This window comes from Mustela nivalis (genome assembly GCF_964662115.1).
Source record: "Mustela nivalis genome assembly, chromosome: 5".
Lineage (NCBI taxonomy): Eukaryota > Metazoa > Chordata > Mammalia > Carnivora > Mustelidae > Mustela > Mustela nivalis.
Genome location: NC_139024.1, coordinates 118986316 through 119009165, shown reverse-complemented (window position 1 = coordinate 119009165; position 22850 = coordinate 118986316). Strand labels below are relative to the sequence as shown.

At 36.2% G+C, this 22850-nt stretch overlaps 2 protein-coding genes across 12 annotated transcripts in view; one reads left to right on the top strand and one right to left on the bottom strand.

Annotated features, from left to right (window-relative positions):
* Nucleotides 1–16913, bottom strand: part of LOC309865790 (butyrophilin subfamily 1 member A1-like) — a 45210-nt gene extending 28297 nt beyond the window's left edge. For 9 of the 11 annotated variants that reach the window (XR_014312265.1, XM_082732613.1, XM_082732616.1 and 6 more), the window contains exons 1-2: nt 16622–16913; nt 3390–3488 (exon numbers count right to left, since the gene is read on the bottom strand). Coding sequence is in view for 10 of the 11 variants with exons in the window: in XM_082732616.1 (XP_082588742.1) it covers nt 3390–3488; nt 16622–16682 (160 nt within the window). In the remaining variant the exon portion in view is untranslated. Of the gene's footprint in view, nt 1–3389; nt 3489–7618; nt 7708–16621 lie in introns of all 11 variants that reach the window. The other 2 variants (XM_082732615.1, XM_082732622.1) reach the window with 1 other exon arrangement.
* The window catches only part of LOC309865787 (endogenous retrovirus group K member 7 Env polyprotein-like), a 1143634-nt gene that overhangs the window by 868644 nt on the left and 252140 nt on the right, over nt 1–22850 (top strand). The window lies entirely within an intron of this gene.

Here is a 22850-nt window from a genome sequence, read left to right as displayed (position 1 = left end):
AAGCCTTTCTCAAGAAACAAGAAAGGTCTCAGGTACACAACCTAACCCTACACCTAAAGGAGCTAGAGAAAGAACAAGAAAGAAACCCTAAGCCCAGCAGGAGAAGAGAAATCATAACGATCAGAGCAGAAATCAATGAAATAGAAACCAAAAAAACAATAGAAAAAATCAATGAAAGTAGGAGCTGGTTCTTTGAAAGAATTAATAAAATTGATAAACCCCTGGCCCAACTTATCAAAAAGAAAAGAGAAAGGTCCCAAATAATGAAATCATAAATGAAAGAAGAGAGATCACAACTAACACCAAAGAAATACAAACTATTATAAGAACATACTATGAGCAGCTCTACGCCAATAAATTTGACAATCTGGAAGAAATGGATGCATTCCTAGAAACATATAAGCTACCACAACTGAACCAGGAGGAAATAGAAAGCCTGAACAGACCCATAACCAGTAAGGAGATTGAAACAGTCATTAAAAATCTCCAAACAAACAAAAGCCCAGGGCCAGACGGCTTCCCAGGGGAAGTCTACCAAACATTTAAAGAAGAACTAATTCCTATTCTCCTGAAACTGTTCCAAAAAATAGAAATGGAAGGAAAACTTCCAAACTCATTTTATGAGGCCAGCATCACCTTGATCCCAAAACCAGACAAGGATCCCACCAAAAAAGAGAGCTATAGACCAATATCCTTGATGAACACAGATGCGAAAATACTCAACAAAATACTAGCCAATAGGATTCAACAGTACATTAAAAGGATTATTCACCACGACCAAGTGGGATTTATTCCAGGGCTGCAAGGTTGGTTCAACATCCGCAAATTAGTCAATGTGATACAACACATCAATAAAAGAAAGAACAAGAACCATATGATACTCTCCATAGATCTGAAAAAGCATTTGACAAAGTACAGCATCCCTTCCTGATCAAAACTCTTCAAAGTGTAGCGATAGAGGGCACATACCTCAATATCATCAAAGCCATGTATAAAAAACCCACCGCAAATATCATTCTCAATGGAGAAAAACTGAAAGCTTTTCCGCTAAGGTCAGGAACACGGCAGGGATGTCCATTATCACCACTGCTATTCAACATAGTACTAGGGGTCCTAGCCTCAGCAATCAGACAACAAAAGGAAATTAAAGGCATCCAAATCGGCAAAGAAGAAGTCAAATTATCACTCTTCGCAGATGATATGATACTATATGTGGAAAACCCAAAAGACTCCACTCCAAAACTGCTAGAACTTATACAGGAATTCAGTAAAGTGTCAGGATATAAAATCAATGCACAGAAATCAGTTGCATTTCTCTACACCAACAGCAAGACAGAAGAAAGAGATATTAAGGAGTCAATCCCATTTACAATTGCATCCAAAACCATAAGATACCTAGGAATAATCCTAACCAAAGAGACACAGAATCTATACTCAAAAAACTATAAAGTACTCATGAAAGAAATTGAGGAAGACACAAAGAAATGGAAAAATGTTCCATGCTCCTGGATTGGAAGAATAAATATTGTGAAAATGTCTATGCTACCTAAAGCAATCTACACATTTAATGCAATTCCTATCAAAGTACCATCCATCTTTTTCAAAGAAATGGAACAAATAATGCTAAAATTTATATGGAACCAGAAAGGACCTCTAATAGCCAAAGGGATATTGAAAAAGAAAGCCAATGTTGGTGGCATCACAATTCCGGAATTCAAGCTCTATTACAAAGCTGTCATCATCAAGACAGCATGGTACTGGCACAAAAACAGACACATAGATCAATGGAACAGAATAGAGAGCCCAGAAATAGACCCTCAAATCTATGGTCAACTAATCTTTGACAAAGCAGGAAAGAATGTCCAATGGAAAAAAGACAGCCTCTTCAATAAATGGTGCTGGGAAAATTGGACAGCCACATGCAGAAAAATGAAATTGGACCATTTCCTTACACCACACACAAAAATAGACTCAAAATGGATGAAGGACCTCAATGTGCGAAAGGAATCCATCAAAATCCTTGAGGAGAACACAGGCAGCAACCTCTTCGACCTCTGCTGCAGCAACATCTTCCTAGGAACAACGCAAAAGGCAAGGGAAGCAAGGGAAAAAATGAACTATTGGGATTTCATCAAGATCAAAAGCTTTTGCACAGCAAAGGAAACAGTTAACAAAATCAAAAGACAACTGACAGAATGGGAGAAGATATTTGCAAACGACATATCAGATAAAGGACTAGTGTCCAGAATCTATAAAGAACTTAGCAAACTCAACACCCAAAGAACAAATAATCCAATCAAGAAATGGGCAGAGGACATGAACAGACATTTCTGCAAAGAAGACATCCAGATGGCCAACAGACACATGAAAAAGTGCTCCATATCACTCGGCATCAGGGAAATACAAATCAAAACCACAATGAGATACCACCTCACACCAGTCAGAATGGCTAAAATCAACAAGTCAGGAAATGACAGATGCTGGCGAGGATGCGGAGAAAGGGGAACCCTCCTACACTGTTGGTGGGAATGCAAGCTGGTGCAGCCACTCTGGAAAACAGCATGGCAGTTCCTCAAAATGTTGAAAATAGAACTGCCCTATGACCCAGCAATTGCACTATTGGGTATTTACCCTAAAGATACAAATGTAGTGATCTAAAGGGGCACATGCACCCGAATGTTTATAGCAGCAATGTCCACAATAGCCAAACTATGGAAAGAACCTAGATGTCCATCAACAGATGAATGGATCAAGAAGATGTGGTATGTATACACAATGGAATACTATGCAGCCATCAAAAGAAATGAAATCTTGCCATTTGCGACAACATGGATGGAACTAGAGCGTATCATGCTTAGCGAAATAAGTCAAGCAGAGAAAGACAACTATCATATGATCTCCCTGATATGAGGAAGTGGTGATGCAACATGGAGGCTTAAGTGGGTAGAAGAAGAATAAATGAAACAAGATGGGATTGGGAGGGAGACAAACCATAAGTGACTCTTAATCTCACAAAACAAACTGAGGGTTGCTTGGGGGAGGGGTTTTGGGAGAAGGGGTTGGGATTATGGACATTGGGGAGAGTATGTGCTTTGGTGAGTGCTGTGAAGTGTTAAACCTGGTGATTCACAGACCTGTACCCCTGGGGATAAAAATATATGTTTATAAAAAAAATAATAATAATAAAAATAAAAAAAGAAAAAAAAAAGAAGTACATGTGAAAAAGTGAGAAGTAAGCAATAAAGCAAGACTTTCACATCTCTCACCTCTAATTCTGTTTTTATAATAAGAAGGTCAGATTCCACTTAGCTCTGTTATAATCACCACTCAAAATCAGTGAGAGTAGTGAACCCTTAAGATACCAGGACTTTACATATTTTTTAACTTACCATGATTATGATATTCCATCCACACAAAAAAAATGACGATGAAGAAAAATCCCAGGTATAGGAGAACATTGGTGATTATTCGATCTTCATGGTGGAATTCTGAAAAATGAATGCCAGAGAATTTCCTTATTAACATCCAGACCAACTGTTTTTGCCATAGAAGTTTTATTCTATACTTCTGATAACTTATTGGTATTTGGCCAAGTTTCAATTTTCAAAGATAAAGCTGAGAGATCCCATTACTCTTAAATACCACAGCAGCAGATCACAACAGCTACTAGGAAGACAGGATGGGACTGAATATCTCAGAGGTTAGGGAGATGCTTATCCCATGGGTTGTGAAGAATTCTTGGGAATGGACACCTCACAGTAAATGAGGGAATCTCTGTTAAGCTCCAGGTCTCTCCTCATCACTTTGCTATACTTTATGAAGCCAAAACTGATATAGACATACTTTGGTCTACAAATCAAATCAAGGCTGGCATGTATTTTTGGAAAACTTGGGATTTCAGGATAGATTTCACATTTTTAAATCACTGAAAAAATTGTAAATAAAACACGTGATGCAAAAATAATATGAAATTTGAATTTCAATGTCAACAGAACTAAGATATTTTTTAATTGACATATAATTTATTATTAGCTTCAGGGATACAGGTCTGTGGATCATCAGGCTTACACACTTCACAACATTCACCATAGCACATGCCCTCCCCAATGTCCATAACCCAACCACCCTCTCCCTACTCCCCTCCCACCAGGAACCCTCATTTTGTTTAGTGATATTAAGAGTCTCTTATGGTCTGTCTCCCTCCTGATCCACTCTTGTTTCATTTTTTCCTTCCCTACCCCTTAAGCCCCCCACACTTTGCTTCTCAAATTTCTCATATCAGGGAGACCATATAATAATTGTCTTTCTCTGATTGACTTATTTCACTCAGCATAATACCTTCTAGTTCCATCAACTCATTGCAAATGGTAAGATTTAATTTCTTTTTTTTAAAGATTTTATTTACTTATTTGACAGAGAAATAACACAAGTAAGCAGAGTGGCATGCAGAGGGAGAGAGAGAAGCAGGCTCTCTGCTGAGCGGGAGTCTGATGCGGTACTCAATACCAGGACCCTGGAATCATAACCTGAGCCTAAGGCAGTAGCTTAACCAACTGAGCCACTCAGATGCCCCTCATTTCTTTTGATGGCTGCAGAGTATTCCATTGTATATATATACTACTTCCTCTTTATCCATTCATCTGTTGATGGACATCTAGGTTCTTTCCATAGTTTGGCTCTTGTGGACATTGCTGCTGTAACCACCAGGGTGCACATGCCCTTTCAGATTACTATATTTTTATTGGTGTATAGTCTATAGCTGCTTTTCACAACAATAACAAAGATGAGGAGCAGCAATCAAGACTGTTTGTAGTGCAGTGATACAATTATAACATCACTTGAGCAGCTTGACTATTAAAGCACAGTCACAGATTATTTTGTCTTTGTTTTCTTACCAGGGAATATCAGTCATGATAAAAATAAGAAAAGAAGAACAAAGTAGATTTTGAATAAAACATCTTAAGTTATATTGGAATGAGGATTATTTTTTTTACCAAATTATATGTATTCATTATGCAATGACACTATAGCAGTTCTTAAAGAAAACAACAGAGAGGGAAGATAATGACAGACTAGGAGGACCCTAGGCTTGCTCCCACCTATGAACACAATTAGGTAACTATCCAATCATCTTAAATACCCCAGAAGCTGGCCTGAGCAGAACAAGATCCACAACTAAAGATAGAGAAGAGACTACATTGAAGAAGTTAGGAAGCACAGAGATATGGCTTAGATGGGAAATGGTTCCTGAAAGCTATGGAGGGGAAGGAGCTCTGGTTGTGGAGAAGGATGAAAGAGAGAGAAGAGCACAGAGGAGAATGAACAAGCAGATTTTTCCTCATAGCCATTGGCTTAGAAAGTGAAACATTTCCATTCCAAGTGGCTAAATTTCAACCAGAGGGGATTAACCTGAAGTTTTAAATGTCAGAAGGCTTGACTCCAGGAGACTCTGGAAACATTGAACCTGCTCTTGGAAAAAAGGCAAAGAGCCCATGGACCTGCAGCATGGAAACAGTGATCTGAAGAGTACATTGGATACACAGTGGGGAAATTATTTATTCTTCTCAGAGTATGTCACAGAGAGGCATAGTTCACAGAGAAAGCTCTCACAGAATAAAGGTACTGACTGGCATCATTTCCCTTTCCCATTCCTCAGCAGAAGCACATGTTCACATGTGGGAACTGGCACAGTGCCAACACTGACTGCTTAGCGTGCATACACCAAAACACATGCCCCCTGCAGTCTGGTGGAACTTCCCTTCAAGGTCAAGCTGGCCTTAGTCCCAGGATAACAAGTCACTCCCCCAGAAGACAGCACAACACTTATCCACATAATGTCTCCCAATCAAAAAAGTTCACAGAGCCTCAGTTCTGGTGGAATTGGTAACAGGTCTAATTTCACCAACAGATCACAACATACCTAGCTAAAATTCACCACATTCAGGCTAGGGACAAAATGGTGCCTCCTGCAGGCAAAGAGAGCCTCTGAAGACTACTGACTGAAGGACAGAGCAGTCAGAGCAAAACTGTGGAGCATATGCAACACACACTGGAGACAAATCCTGAAACACCAGGCCCAGGACATTACATGACCTCCTCTTCATAAGACCACTATTTTCAGGAGCATAGCTGGCTTTTCTAACACAGGGAAGAAGGCAGAGACTTAGGCAAAATAAAAAAGATGGAGGAATTTCTCCCAAATGAAAGAATAAGATAAGGCCATGTCCAGAGATCTAAGGGAAACAGATATAAGTATCATGTCTGATGGAGAATTTAAAGCAATGATCATAAAGATACCAATTGGACTTGAAAAAAGAGTAGAAGACTTCGGGAGGGAAAACAACAGCAGAGTGGAAGGACCATAGGCTCAACTCATCCCACAAACACAACTAGATAATTATCAAATAATACTAAATATCCAAGAAATCAACCTGAAGACTGATGGAGCTAACTAAAGGGAAAAAAGTAGCCACACTGAAAAAGTACGTGAAGAGACGTAGCAGGTGCTGTGGAGGAGAGGGAGCCATGGCCATCGATAAAGGGGGGGAAAAAGAAGAAGAAGAAGAAGAAACACACAGTGGAATGTACAAGTAGAGAGTTTCCCCAAACCCCTTGGCTTGACAAATGAAAGAGGCTAAATTTCATGAGTTCTTACAACCAGTGGGACCTAAAACCTGGAGTTTTAAAGTTTGGTGGACTTGGCAAAGATAGAGCACTGAAGGTATTGCCCTGTTTCTGGAGAGAAGACAGGCAAATTAGGGAACAGACAGCATGTAAAAGGTGATCTGAATAACTCCTGGGGCACATAGTGGGGAGATTATTCACCCTTCTTGGAGCATATCTCTGAGAGGCAGTATTCACTGAGACAATCTCTGAGAACAAAGAAACTGGCTGTCACTGTGTCCCTCCCCTACACCTCAGCGTAAACACAGAGCCACTTGCAAAAAGCAGCAAAGTGCCGGACTTGGATCTGCTTAAATGCTTAACTTGTTCACCAAAACCCATCTCCTTGTACTCTGGCAGGACTGCCCTTCTCAGTCAAGCTTGTCTCAGTCCCAGTGTGGTGACTCTCTACCTCTGAAGACCAGCACAAACTACCACCTCCATCATGTTTCTCAACCAGAGAGTTCTGCGGGGCCTCAATTCTGGTGGAAATGGTGTCAATTTTCATGTCACAACAAAACCAGAGCATGCCTACTTAAAACTTGCCACATTCAGGCCAGGAACAGAACACTGCCCACAGCAGGCAAGGAAAGCTTCTGGAGATGACTAGCCTGAAAGACAGTCAACCAAAACACAACAGCAGAGCACACAGCACACATAAGAGACATTCCTTTAAGTACAAGACCCTGGAAACTACATGACCTCTTCTTCATAAGGTCACTATTTTCAGGAGCAGGAGACATAATTTCTAACACAGAGTAAGAAGGCAGAGACTTAGACGATCTGCAAAGATGGAGGAAGTTTTGCCAAATGAAAGAACAAAACAAGGCCATAGCCAGAGATCTGGAGAAAAACAGATTTAAGTTACACACCCAATTTAGAATTTAAAGCAACAATCATAAGGATACTCATTGGAGTTGAGAAAAGGATAAAAAAGACAATAAGGGATGCTTACCACAGATATAAAAGGTAAAAAAGAGTTGATCAGAATTGAAGAGTGCAGTAAATAATATTGGAAGCAGATTTGATGCAATGAACACAAGGCTGGAACACAGAGGAACAAATTAGTGACCTGGAGGACAAAATAATGGAAAATAGTGAATGAACAAAAGAGACAAAGAAGAGTTATGGAAAAGGAGAATAGACTTAGGGAATTCAGTAACTCCATCAAACATAATAACATTTATAATATAGAAGCTCCATAATATAATAAAGAAGAAGAGAGAGAAAAAGGAGAACATTTATTTGAAGAAATAATAACTGGAAATTTCCCTAATCTTGGGAAGGAAACAAACATCCAGATTAAAGAGGCAGAGGGTACCCCCATCAAATTCAACAAAAGCAGACCAACACCAACACATATTGTCATTAAACTGGCAAAATATAGTGATAAAGAAATAAAACAATTTTAAGCAGCAAGACAAAAGAAGAAGTAACATAGAAGGGAAAATCCATAAGACTAGCAGGAAGTTTTTCAGCAGACACTTTCCAACCATAAGGGAATGGCATGATATATTCAAAGTGCTGAATGAGAAAATTCCGTAGCCAAGTGTACTCCTTCTGTTCTGAGTGACAGCCTTGCTGGATAAAGTATACTCGGGTATGTAATTTTTTCATTCAGCTTTAACTTTAACACCCCACATACATCAATGGACAGATTGTCTGGGCAGAAAATCAACAAGAGAGATGTCTGGGTGATTCAGTCAGTTAAGATTCTGCCTTTGGCTCAGGTCATGATCCCAGGGTCCTGGGATAGAGTCCTTCTTCGGGCTCTGTGCTCAATGGGGAGCCTGCTTCTCCCTCACCCTCTGCCTGCCACTTCCCTTGCTTGTGTGCCCTCTCTCTCTAACAAATAAATAAATAAAATCTTTAAAAGAAAATTTTTAAAAATCAACAATAAAACAATAGCTTTGAAAAACACATTGGACCAGATGGACTTAACATATATATTCAAAATATTTGATCCTAAGAGCAGAAAACACATTCTTTTCAAGTACACATGGGACTTTCTCCACATCAGATCACATCCTTGGTCACAGGGCAGCCCCCAACAAGTACAAAAAGATTGAGGTCATACCATGCATATTTTTCATCACAATATTCTGAAACGAAGTGAACCACAAGAAAAATCTGGAAAACCACAAATACACAGAGTTAGACAACCTGCTACTAAACAATACATGCGCCATCCAGAAAAATCAAAGAAAAAACTTTTAAATATACGTAGAAACAATTCAAAATAAAAACAAGATGGTCCAAAACTTTTGGGATGCAGCAAAAGCTAACCTAAGAAGGAAGTGTATAGCAATACAAGCCTACTTCAAGAAGCAAGAAAAATCTCAAATAAGCATCTTATCCTTTCACCTAAAGGAGCGAGACAAAGAATGAAAAACAAAGCTTCAAGTCAGCAGAAGAAAGGAAATAATAAAGATTGGAGCAGAATATAGAAACTAAAACAAACAAAGAACTATAGAACAGATCCATGAGCTGGTTTGTTGAAAAACTAATAAAATTGATCACTTATCAAAAATAAGAGAGAATGGACCCAAATAAATAAAATCACAAAGGAGAGAGAAGAAATAATAACCAACAGCACAGAAGAACAAATGTAAGAGAATTTTATGAAAAACTACATACTAAAAAGTTCAACAACTTAGAAGAAATAGATATATTCCTAGAAACATATAAATTACCAAAACTGAAGCAGAAATAGAAAACTCACATAGACTGATAACCAGCAAAGAAATTTAATCATTCATCAAAAATCTCCTAACAAACAAAAGTCCAGGGCCAGATTGCTTCCCCGATGTATTATACCAAGCATTTAAAAAAGAGTTAATACCTGGGGTTGCCTGGGTGGCTCAGCGGGTTAAGCCTCTGCCTTTGGTTCAGGTCATGATCTCAGAGTCCTGGGATTGAGCCCCACATCAGATTCTCTACTCAACAGGAAGCCTGCTTCCTCCTCTCTCTCTACCTGCTGCTCGCCTACTTGTGATCTCTCCCTGTGTCAAATAAATAAATGAAATCTTCCCCCCAAAAAGAGTTAATATCTGTTCTTCTCACTGTCCCAAAAAATAGAAATGGAAGGAGAACTTCCAAATTCATTCTACAAGGTTAGTATTACCCTGATACCAAAACCAGAAAAACTCCACTAAAAGGGAGAATATAGGTCAACATCCCTGATGAGCATAGATGCAAGAATTTTCAACAAAATATCAGCAAAATGAATCCAACAATATGTTGAAAAAATCATTCACCTCAATCAAGTGAGATTTATTTTTGGACTGTGAGAGTGGCTCAACACTTGCAAATCAATCACTGTGATATGTCACAATTAATAAAAAAAAAAAGAACTACATGATCCTCTCAATAGATAGACAAAAACCACTTCACAAAGTACAACATTCATTCATGATAAAAACCCTCAATAAAGCAGGGATGGAAGGAATATACCTCATAAAAATAAGGCACTATATGAAAAACCTACAGCTAATATCATCCTTAATGGAGAAAAAACTGAGAGCGTTTCCTCCACAATTAGGAAAAAGACAGGGATGTCCATTCTCACCACCATTATTTAACGTAGTACTGGAAATCCTAGACTGAGCAATCAGACAACAAAAAGAAATAAAAGACATCTAAACTGGCAAAGAAGAAACCAAACTTTCACTATTTGCAGATGACATGGTATTCCAAATACAATACCCAAAAGATTCCACCAAAAAGTTGCTAGACCCGATAGATAAATTCAGGAAAATTAGGATACAAAATCAAAGTAAAGAACTTGTTTCATTTCTATACACTAATAATAAAATAGCAGAAAGAGATATCAGGAATTAATCCCACTTACATCAAAACCGTACGATATGTAGGGATAAACCTAGCCAAAAACATAAAAGATCTGTAGTCTGAAAACAATAAAACACCACAGAATAACAAAGAATAACAAATATTATAAGATAATGTTATGAAAACTAATATTCAAAAAAATGGACAAGCTAGAAGAAATGGATAAATTACTAGAAACTTAGAAACTTCCAAAACTAAATCCAGAATAAATTTTAAAAATTTGAACAGACTAATTACTAGCAATGAAATTGAATCAGTAATCAAGTCAAGGACTAGACGACCTCACAGATTAAATCCACTGAACATTTATAAAAGAGTGAATAGCTTTTCTTCTCAAAATATTCCAAAAGATAAAAGAGGAAGGAAACCTTCCAAATTGATCTTACAAGAAAAGCACTACTCTGATATTAAAACCATAAAGACACTACATAAAAAGAAAACTAGTAGCCCATATCTCTAATGAACATGGACACAAAAATTCTCAACAAACTCAGAGCAAACTGAATCCAATAATATGTTAAAATAATTATTCACCATGATTAAGTGGGATTTGCTCCATTAATGCAAGGGTGATTCAACATTTGCAAATAAATCAACATGATACGTCAAATTAACTAGACAAAGAATAAAAATCATATGATCATCTCAAAAGATGTAAGATAAAGTATTGGACAAAGTACATTATCCACGCATGACAAAATCTCTCAAGAAAGTAAGTGCAAAGGGAACATACCTCAACATAATAAAGGCCATATATGAAAAACTAACAGCTGTCATCATACTCAGTGGTGAAAAACTGAGAGCTTTTTTCTTCTAAGATCAAGTAGAACAAGGAGGTCCACTCTCACTATTTTTATTCAACATGGTGCTGGAAGTCCTAAGCATAGCAATCAATCAAGAAAAAGAAATAAAAGGCATCCAAATTGATAAGGAAGAAGTAAAACTTTCACCAATTGCAGATCACTTAATATTATATAGAGAGAACCCTGAAAACTCCATTATAAAACTACAGTGATTATTTAGTTAATTCAGTAACATCACAGGATACAAAAACAAGGTGCAGAATTCTGTTGCATTTCTATATACAAAAAATAAGTAGCAGAAAAAAGAAATAAAGAAAACCATCCCATTTACAGTTGAAAGTAAATAATAAAATACCTAGGGATAAATTTAATAAAGGAAATAAAAAACCTATACTCCAAAAACTATAGATCACTGATGAAAAAATTAAAGATGATACCAATGGAAAAAAAATATTTCATGAATTGGAAAAATTAATATTGTCAGAATATCTATAGTACCTAAAGGAATCTACAAATTCTTGAAATCCATATAAAAATACCAACAACATTTTTCACAGAACTAGAGTAATCCTAAAATTTGTGCAGAGTCACAAAAGGCACTCAAGAGCCAAAGCAATCTTGAGAAAGAAGAAACCCAAAAGTATCATAATCCCAGATTTCAAGCTACACTACACAGCTGTAATAATCAAAACACAATGGTACTAGCATAAAAATAGACACATAGATCATAAGAATAGAATAGAAAATAGAGAAATAAATTCAGAATTATATGGCCAATTAACTGACAAAGCAGGAAACAGTATCCAGTGGGAAAAAGGCAATCTCTTCAACAAATTGTATTGGGAAAACTGGACAGCTATATGCAAAAGAATGATACAGGACCACTTCTTACACCATACACAAAAAATAAACTCAAAATGGATTAAGGACCTAAACGTGAGAAAAGAAACCATAAAAATTGTAGAAGTTGGCACAGGCAGAAATTCTCTGACATTGGTCACAACAGTTTTTTGGATAGATCTCCTGAAGCAAGAAGAATGAAAACAAAAATAAACTATTGGGACTACACATACAAGGGAATCCCTCTCACACACACACACACACACACACACACACACACACACACACACACGGAAATACTATTTAGCCATAAAAAAGAATGAACTCTTGCCATTTGCAACAATGTGAATAGAGGTAGAAGAGTATAAGCTAAATGAAGTAAGTCATTCAAAGAAAGACAAATACCATAATATTTCACTAATATGTGGAATTCAAGAACCAAACAAGAAAAAGGAGAGACAAACCAAAAAATAACAATAGAGAAATAACATATGGTGACCAGAGAGAGTTTCATGGGTGGATAAGTGAGTTAGGTAATGGGGGTTAGAATACACCTATCACAATGAGCCCTGAGATAAGGATACAATTATTAAATCACTACATTGTACACCTGAAACTAGTATAACACTGTATATTAACTACATTGGAATTAAAATGAAAAGCTTAATACAAATATTTTCAAAACCAAAAAGGCAACCTATTGAGGGGGAGAAGACATTGCTAATAATGATGTAGCTAATGTCCAAAATATACAAAGAATTTATAACCAATTTATGAATTACTGAAAGTTACATCTGAAACTAATGATACATTATATGTTACCTACTTGAATTTAAACAAAATAAGTTAAAAGAAAAAAGAACTTCTACAACTTAACACCAATCCCCCCCCCAAAAAAAATCAATAAAAAATGTTCAGAGGCGTATCATGCTTAGTGAAATAAGTCAAGCAGAGAAAGACAACTATCATATGATCTCCCTGATATGAGGAAGTGGTGATGCAACATGGAGGCTTAAGTGGGTAGAAGAAGAATAAATGAAACAAGATGGGATTGGGAGGGAGACAAACCATAAGTGACTCTTAATCTCACAAAACAAACTGAGGGTTGCTGGGGGAAGGGGGTTTGGGAGAAGGGGGTGGGATTGTGGACATTGGGAGGGTATGTGATTTGGTGAGTGCTGTGAAGTGTGTAAACCTGGTGATTCACAGACCTGTACCCCTGGGGATAAAAATATATGTTTATAAAAAATAAAAAATTAAAAAAAAATGTTCAGAGGATCTAAACATTTTGCTGAAGAAGACATCGGGATGGCCAACGGATGCATGTTGAGATGCTCTTTAGAAGACTAATCATCATGGAAATGCCAGTCAAAACCATATGAAGATATCACCTACACCTGTTAGAATGGCTAAAATAAAAATGAAAAGAAATAACAAATGTTGACAAGGATATGGAAAAAGAAGCATCCTTGTTCACTGTTGATGAGAATATAAATTGCTGTAGCCTCTGTAAAACAGTATGGATGTTCCTCAAAAAACGAAAAATATAACTACCCTATCATCCAGTAATTTTATGGGATATTTCCACAAGAAAAATGAAAACAGAAATGTCTGTTCATGTCCTCTGCCCATTTCTTGATTGGATTATTTGTTCTTTGGGTGTTGAGTTTGCTAAGTTCTTTATAGATTCTGGACACTAGTCCTTTATCTGATATGTCGTTTGCAAATATCTTCTCCCATTCTGTCAGTTGTCTTTTGATTTTGTTAACTGTTTCCTTTGCTGTGCAAAAGCTTTTGATCTTGATGAAATCCCAATAGTTCATTTTTTCCCTTGCTTCCCTTGCCTTTTGCGTTGTTCCTAGGAAGATGTTGCTGCGGCATAGGTCGAAGAGGTTGCTGCCCGTGTTCTCCTCAAGGATTTTGATGGATTCCTTTCGCACATTGAGGTCCTTCATCCATTTTGAGTCTATTTTTGTGTGTGGTGTAAGGAAATGGTCCAATTTTATTTTTCTACATGTGGCTGTCCAATTTTCCCAGCACCATTTATTGAAGAGGCTGTCTTTTTTCCATTGGACATTCTTTCCTGCTTTGTCGAAGATGAGTTGACCATAGATTTGAGGGTCTATTTCTGGGCTCTCTATTCTGTTCCATTGATCTATGTGTCTGTTTTTGTGCCAGTACCATGCTGTCTTGATGATGACAGCTTTGTAATTTCTGCAAAGAAGACATCCAGATGGCCAACAGACACATGAAAAAGTGCTCCATATCACTCGGCATCAGGGAAATACAAATCAAAACCACAATGAGATATCACCTCACACCAGTCAGAATGGCTAAAATCAACAAGTCAGGAAATGACAGATGCTGGCGAGGATGTGGAGAAAGGGGAACCCTCCTACACTGTTGGTGGGAATGCAAGCTGGTGCAGCCACTCTGGAAAACAGCATGGAGGTTCCTCAGAATGTTGAAAATAGAACTGCCCTATGACCCAGCAATTGCACTATTGGGTATTTACCCTAAAGATACAAACGTAGTGATCCAAAGGGGCACATGCACCCGAATGTTTATAGCAGCAATGTCCACAATAGCCAAACTATGGAAAGAACCTAGATGTCCATCCACAGATGAATGGATCAAGAAGATGTGGTATATATACACAATGGAATACTATGCAGCCATCAAAAGAAATGAAATCTTGCCATTTGCGACAACATGGATGGAACTAGAGAGTATCATGCTTAGCGAAATAAGTCAAGCAGAGAAAGACAACTATCATATGATCTCCCTGATATGAGGAAGTGGTGATGCAACATGGAGGCTTAAGTGGGTAGAAGAATAAATGAAACAAGATGGGATTGGGAGGGAGACAAACCATAAGTGACTCTTAATCTCACAAAACAAACTGAGGGTTGCTGGGGGGAGGGGGTTTGGGAGAAGGGGGCGGGATTATGGACATTGGGGAGGGTATGTGCTTTGGTGAGTGCTGTGAAGTGTGTAAACCTGGTGATTCACAGACCTGTACCCCTGGGGATAAAAATATATGTTTATAAAAAATAAAAAGTTAAAAAAAAAAAAGAAAAAAGAAAAAAAAAAAAGAAAAATGAAAACAGTAATTAGAAAAGATATATGCAGCCCTATGTTTATTGCAGCATTATTTACAATAGCCTAGATATGGAAGCAACCCAAGTGTTCATGAATTGATGAATGGAAAAAAAAATGGGTTATCCATCTATTCTCTATTACTCAGACATAAAAAGGGCAAGATCTAGCAAGATTTTGTCTTAAATTTCAAAAGTGATATGGAATTATCATTGAGGAGGAGAATGTGACAAATTATATATCCAATCCTGTTATATTTGCCTAAGGTTCTAAATATATTAGTCAATAGTAGCAAAAATGTTTTTTTGTAAGATATGGTCTTATATATAAAACAATAAAACATAGGAGAAACTTTACACCACTATATTTCACACAACTTATAGAGGAAAAAAGGAAACAGTGTTTTGTTTTGTTTTGTTTTAAATCTTACAAAGCAAATAAAATTTTAAATTTAACACCAAAGTGGTACAATTCCATATTCTTGCATGAAGCATTTTTAGAGCATAATATAAATTCTATGCAAGTATAACTTGAATGATACTTGAATGAATTTTTCCATTCTGTATCTGGATAGTTGATTATGTAGTTACTCACTTACTCGTAGTCTTATTATACATTGATTTTTAAAGAACTTACTGTGAATCAGAACTATTGTCAGTATAAGTTGGATCTCTTCTCTAATTCAAAAAGCCCCAGTTGGTGCACATTAAAACATATTCACCATGAATATTAATAGCTTTTTAGAATTCCACAGCAATGTGTTCCATTAAAAAAGCTTTTATTTCATTATTACACAGAGTGGCCAGTAAGAAAGTTTTGGTTTTTAATTCTATTAGGTCATCTTTCTCAAACTTTAGAACGTAAATATGATACATATTAAATGCCAATTCCTGGACATAGTTTAGAAATAAATGCTATTCTAGTGACATACAAAAAAGAATGGACTGGAGTAAACTAGGACTTGGGATTGTGGGAGTAGAGAGTGGAAAAAAATTTAAACTACACAGAAAGCATCTGACCCAGGAACATTACTAATAGAAGAGGAAAAATATAGGGGCCGAGAGACTTTCCAAAATTAGACTGCGTGGGCAAAAATGAGAAAAGAATCAAATGGAAAGAAAGGAATATCTAATGAGAGAGGTTATTGAACTGAGAACTGTGGAACAATTTTAATTAGGGAATGAGAAGAAATGAGAAGTCAGGTTGACCAGACCTGAGAGAATAACAAACCTAAGCTCTAGTACCCTGGTGTCTGCTCTTTGTGGCTCAAATACTTTTCTTAGGAACATTGGACATGTGGTCGTGCACACACACACACACACACACACACACACCAAATAATAGAATATAACAAAAGTAAAACTTACTTTTACATGTCTCTTCATTCACACTTGCATTCGTATATTGAGCTATTTGCTGAGTCACCATTTCAGGAAGGAGTCCTTTTCAGGCTGGTCACTCGTTCTGAGTTGTCTTGGCAGAATTCTAAAATGTCTCTGGGTTCCTTACACAAGCACAGAGACGAGTGATTATACCACTCAGGGCAATATCCTGGGTCAGACAGAAGCCTCAGTTACATGCATCAGTAACATGAATGTATCTTGATCCTGCTCTCCGTAGCTAGGTAGAATATGGACTTATTTCAGAAACAAGGCGACTCTGGACTCTGGACCTTAAAGATGGCAAAACATATTTCAGTTGTGATTATTCATTTACTCACTTGAATACATGCACAATTTTTTCTTGTCACTGTAAAGATCTCCAGTGCATTGCTGAATAGAAGTGGTGAGGGTGGATATACTTTTTGTTCCTGGACTTAGAGGAAAGATTTGAGACTTCTCATCATTTAATATGGTGTTGTTTTCATAAAGGGTCTTCAATAGTTTGAAACATTGCCTCTATACCTAGTGTGTTAAATGTTTTGTTTCAATTAAGAGAAGACAGTGGATTTTGTCAAAAATGTTCTTACATCCTTTGAGGTGGTATTGTATTTTGTTCTCTTCATTCTCTTAATATGGTATATTATATTGATTGGTTTTTGTATGCTGAACCAATTCTGCATTCTAGGGTAAATCCCACTTTGTTATTGTGTAGAATCCTTTTAATATTCTGCGGGATTAAGTTTACTAGTGTTTTGTTGATGATTTTTGCATCTGTATTCATAAGAACTATTGGTCTGTAGTTTTCTGGTGATGTCTTTCTCTGCCTTTGGTATCTGGCTTCATAGATTGAGTTAAAAAGTGTTCCTCCTGTTTTTGTGAAAGATTGGTATTAATTTTTTGCTTCAAAACTTTGGTAGAATTCACTAGCAAAACCATCTGGGTTGGTTTTTTTTTAATAGTTTTTTTTAATACTAACTCAATCTATTATTTTAGGTATATTGATATTTTCTATTTCTTCCTGAGTCACTTCAGTGTTTCTAAGAATTTGTTCACTTCATTGAGTTGATCTACTTTATCAGCATTTGTTTATAGTATTCCTTTCTATTCTGTATTCTATTCTATTCCTTTCTATTCTGTATTCTATTCTATTCCTTTCTATTCTGTAAAGCTTTAGTAATGTCTCCTCCTCCTTTCCTGATTTTAGTGTTTTTGAGTCCTCTCTTTTTTGCTGACTGTTTGTCACTTCTGCTAATCTTCAGAAAACCAGCTTCTGTTTCTATTATTTTCTCTATTTTCTATTCTATTGTCTCTCCACTTTAATCTTTATTATTTCCTTCTTCCTGTTTGCTTTACGTTTATTTGTTCTTTTTTTTCCCCCACAGTGTCTTAGGGTGACATTTAGGGTACTGGTTTGAGATCTTACTTTTTTCCTTTTTAATGTAGATGTTTATCGCTATAAATTTCTCTTGGCTATGCTTTTGCTGCATACCATACATTTCAGTGCTTTGCATTTTAATTTTTGTTCATATCAAAGTATTTCCTAACTTCTTGTATTTCTTCTTTGACCCATGGGTTGTTTATAAGTGTGTTGCTTAATTCTACATATTTGTAAGTTTCCCAAATTTGATTTTTATATTGATTTTTAATTTCCTTTCAGTGTGATAAAATGAAATGCTTTTTAAGATGTTATTTTTTTGATTTATTAAGATGTGTTCTAACATATTATCTATCTTGAAATGTATATTCTGCTATTGTTGGGTGGAGTGTTCCATAGATGTCTATTAGTATAGTTGATTAATAAAGTCTTCTATTTCCTTTTTTTTTAAAGATATTTTATTTATTTATTTGAGAGGGAGAAAGAGAGAGAGAAGACAAGTGGGGTAAAGGTCAGAGGGAGTAGACTCCTCCTCGAGCAGGGAGGCCAATGCGTCACTCTAACCCAAGACTCAAGGATCATGACCTGAGATGAAGGCAGCCACCCAAAGGCTAAGCTACCTGGGCACCCAAATATCTTCAATTTCTTTATTAATATTAAATCTAGTTGTTTTACCTATATATTGAAAGTGGGGCATTGAAATCTCCAACTACTGTTGTTATGCTGGTTTTTTTTTTTTTCTCCCTTTAATTATGTCAGTTTCTCTTTGATGTGTTTTAGGGCTTTACTGTTAGATACATATATATTTATAAATGCTATATTTTATCTATGGACTGATGCTTTTTCATTATATAATTTTTTAATCTTTTGTAACAACTTTTAACTTAAAGTATACTTTGTGATATTAGTATGACCACTCTAGCTCTCCTTTGCTTATTGTTCACATGGTGCTTTATTTCCAATTTACATCCCTAAAGCTAAAGTGAATCTCTGATTGAAAATATGTAACTGGATCATATTTTTCTTAATCCTTTTTCCAATTTGCCTTTTATTGAACAGTTTAATCGTCTACATTTAATGTAATACTAACAAAGTAGACTTTCTGCAATTTTGTTTTTTCTTCACTGTATATTATTTCTCCCACCAATGCCTCTATTTATGCCCTCATTGCATGAAACTAATATTGCCTAAGGTGCCATTTCTGTTCTTTTTTTTGTTATCATATTATATAATTTTAGCTTATATTCTTGGTTCTTTCAATGGGAATTACAACTAACATGTTAATTTATAAAAACTTGGTTTATATTAACAGCAATTTTATCTCAATAGTGTACAAAAATTTGGGTCCTACATAACTCCACCCTTTTTGTTTTACTGTTATTGTGGTAAATCATATCTTTATGCATTATGTATCATCAATTTAATTTATAATTATTGCTTTATGTAGTTGCTTTTCAAAATCAGATAGAAAAAATGAATTATAAGAAAGATACATATATATTTGTGTTTTATATTTACCTAGAATTTGCCTGTGAAGACATCTGGACCTAGACTTTTGTTTCTTGGGAGTTTTTTAATTATTGATTGTTTCTTTTCTGCTTATCAATTTCTTAAAGTTTTCTATTTCTTCTTCCTATTGCTGTTTTGGTAGTTTAAATGTTTCTAAGGATTCATTCATTTCTTCTAAGTTGTCCAGTTTGTTCACATATAATTTTTCATAATATCCTATTATTACTATTTGAATTTCTGTGGTGTTGGTTGTCATGTCTCCTCTCTCATTTGTGATTTTATTTATTTGGTTCCTTTCTCTTTTCTTTTTGATAATGGAGAGAGGTTTTTCAATTTTATTAATTTTTCAAGGAACAAATTCTAGGTTTCATTGATCTGTTCTATTATTGTTATTGTTATTATTATTGTTATTATTGTTTAGTTTCTATATCATTTATTTCTCCTCTACTCTTTATTTCCTTCTTTCTGCTGACTTTAGGCTTCATTTGTTGTTCTTTTACTAGATTCTTTAGGTGTAAGGTTAGACTGTTTATGAGATTTTCCTTGTTCCTTGAAATAAGCCTGTATTGCTATATACTTCACTCTTAAGACTGTTTTTGCTACATCCCAAAGGTTTGGGACCATTGTGTTTTCATTTTCATTTATTTCCATGTATTTTTAAAAATTTCTTCTTTGGCTTCCTCATTGACTCATTCATTGTTTATTAACATGTTAAACTTTCATATATTTGCAGTCATTCCAAATTTGTTTCTTGTGGTTGACTTCAAGTTTCACCGTGTTGTTGTCTGAAAATATGTATGATATTATTGCGGTATTTTGTTTCTTTGTTTGTTTTTGTTTTGTTTTTTGTTTGTTTGCTTTTGTTTTTGTTTTTGTTTTGTATCTGTTGAGGCCTGATGAGTAACTTAATATGTCATCTGTTCTGGAGAATGTCCTGTATGCACTTGGAAAAAAACGTGTATTTTGGTGTTTTAGGATGGAACATTATGAATATATCTGTTTAATTCATCTAGTCAATTGTGTCTTTCAAACTCCTTGTTTCCTTGTTTATTTTCTATTAGATGATATGTTCATTGATGTAAATGTGTGTTAAGGACCTCTACTATTGTTGTATTGTCAGAAATTAGTTCCTTTATGTTTGTTTTTAATTGTTTTATATATGTGGTGTTCCATGTTGGGTACATAAATACTTAAAATTGTTAGATCTTCTTGTTGAATTGTCCCCTTTATTTTGATGTAATACCCTCTTCATCTCTTGTTACAGTCTGTGTTAAAGCCTAGCTTGCCCCTTATAAGTATTGCTACTTTTGTTTTCTTTTGATATCCATTTGCATGACATACATTTCCATCCCTCACTTTAAATTTGAATGTGTCTTTAGGTCAAAAATGAATCTCCTGTAGGCAACATTTAGATGGGTTTTATTATTTTATCCATTCTGACACCCTATATCTTTTGATTGGAGCATTTAGTCCACTTACATTCTGAATAATTATTGATAGATGTGTATTTAGTGACTTTTTAAAAAATATTTATTTGTTTGAGAGACAGAAGAAGAGAGAGCACTAGTGGGGGTGAGGGGCAGGGGGAGAAGCAGACTCACTGCTGAGCAGGGAGCCTGACACAGGGCTCTATCCCAGGATCCTGAGATCCTGACGTGAGCAAAGGCAGATGCTTAACTGACTGAAGCCCCAAGGCGCTCCTATTTAGTACCATTTTATTACTTGTTTTATCATTGTTTCTGGAGATTTTCTCTGATCCTCTTGTCTTTGTCACTTTTGGTTTTTCTTCTCCATTCACAGACTCCCCTTAAAATTTATTGCAGAGCTGGTTTAGTGGTCACAAACTCCTTTAGTTGTTCTTTGGGAAATTCTTTATCTCTCATTCTATTTGAGTGTTAGCCTTGCTGGATAGAATATTCTTGACTGCAGATATTTTCCATTTAGCACTTTGAATATATTATGGTATTCCTTCTCACTTGCCAGGCTTCTATTGAGAAATCTCCAGCCAGACTTACCAGTCTTCCCTTGTAAGTTAAGGACTTCTTTTGTCTTGCTGCTTTTAAGAATTTTTCTTTATCACTACTTTTTACAAATTGAATCATAATATGTCTTGTTCTTGATGGCAGTTCTCTGTGCCTACTGAATTTGGTTATCTGTTTCCTTTCCCAGATTAGGAAAATTTTCAGCCATTATTTCTTCAAATATATTTTCTAAACCCTTGTCTCTCTCTTCTTCTGGTACTCCTATAATACAAATGAAGTCACTAAGTTCCTAAGTCTTTTCTCATGTTGCATGATTCTTCTGTCTCTATTTTGTTCAGCTTATTTTCCATTATTTTGTCTTCTATATCTCTAATTCATTTCTCTCCTTCTTCTAGCCTCTTGTGCATTGCATCAAACCGGTTTACAATCTCCGTAGTTGCATTCTTTACTTCTGACTGCTACTTTTTCAGCTCTTTAATCTATGTGGTAAGTATCTCCATGTCTTCCATTTTTTCTCTCAAGCCCAGTGAGTATCCTTATGATTGCTGCTTTAAATTATCTACCAGGCATGGTACATAAATCTGTTTTGCTTAGACTTCTGTCCATGGCCTTATCTTTTTCATTTGGGATGAAGTCCTCCATTTTGGCATTTTTCTAGGTCTCTACCCTCTTCTCTCTGTTAAAAAAAACTGGTCATGTTTCTTGCTCCTGAGAATAATGGCTTTGTGAAGAAAAAGTCATGCAGTGTCCAGGGCCTGATGCTTCAGAGAGTCTGTGGTGTGTTTTTGTGTGTGGCCTGCTATTGTGATTGGGCTACTATCTCCTTTAGGCTAGTCATCTGCAGAGGCTCTTCTTGCTTACAATGGGCAGTGTTTTGTCCCTGGGCAGAATGGAGCGAGTGTTAAAGGAGACCTGATGCTAGTTCCACTAAACTAAAGCCCTGCAGGACTCTCTGGTTGGTAGCAGTGTTGTGAGCAGTGCTTTCTTCTGGTTTTACAGCTAAGAGTTCCACTGTGCTTGAACTAAGCAAGTCTGACTTAAAAAGGATGTACTGGCAGAGCACAGGCATGTGGGACTTGGTGTAAGCAAGTTAAGTAGCCTTTGTTAGTGCTGTGTTGCTTCCCAAGGGTGGTTCTTTGTTAATGCTGAGGTTTGGGGAAGGGAAAGGGTTCCAGCCAGCTTCTTTGTCCCCAGACTGGTGTCTCCATGAATGCTGCCTCTCATGGATATGCTCCAAAAAGAGAGAATAATATCACCACTGTGTTCCCTAGGCATTCTTCAAATCACTACCCTCATGCCATCTGTACCTGTGTTGTCTGCCTGCCTTATATCCATCACAGCACAGTGC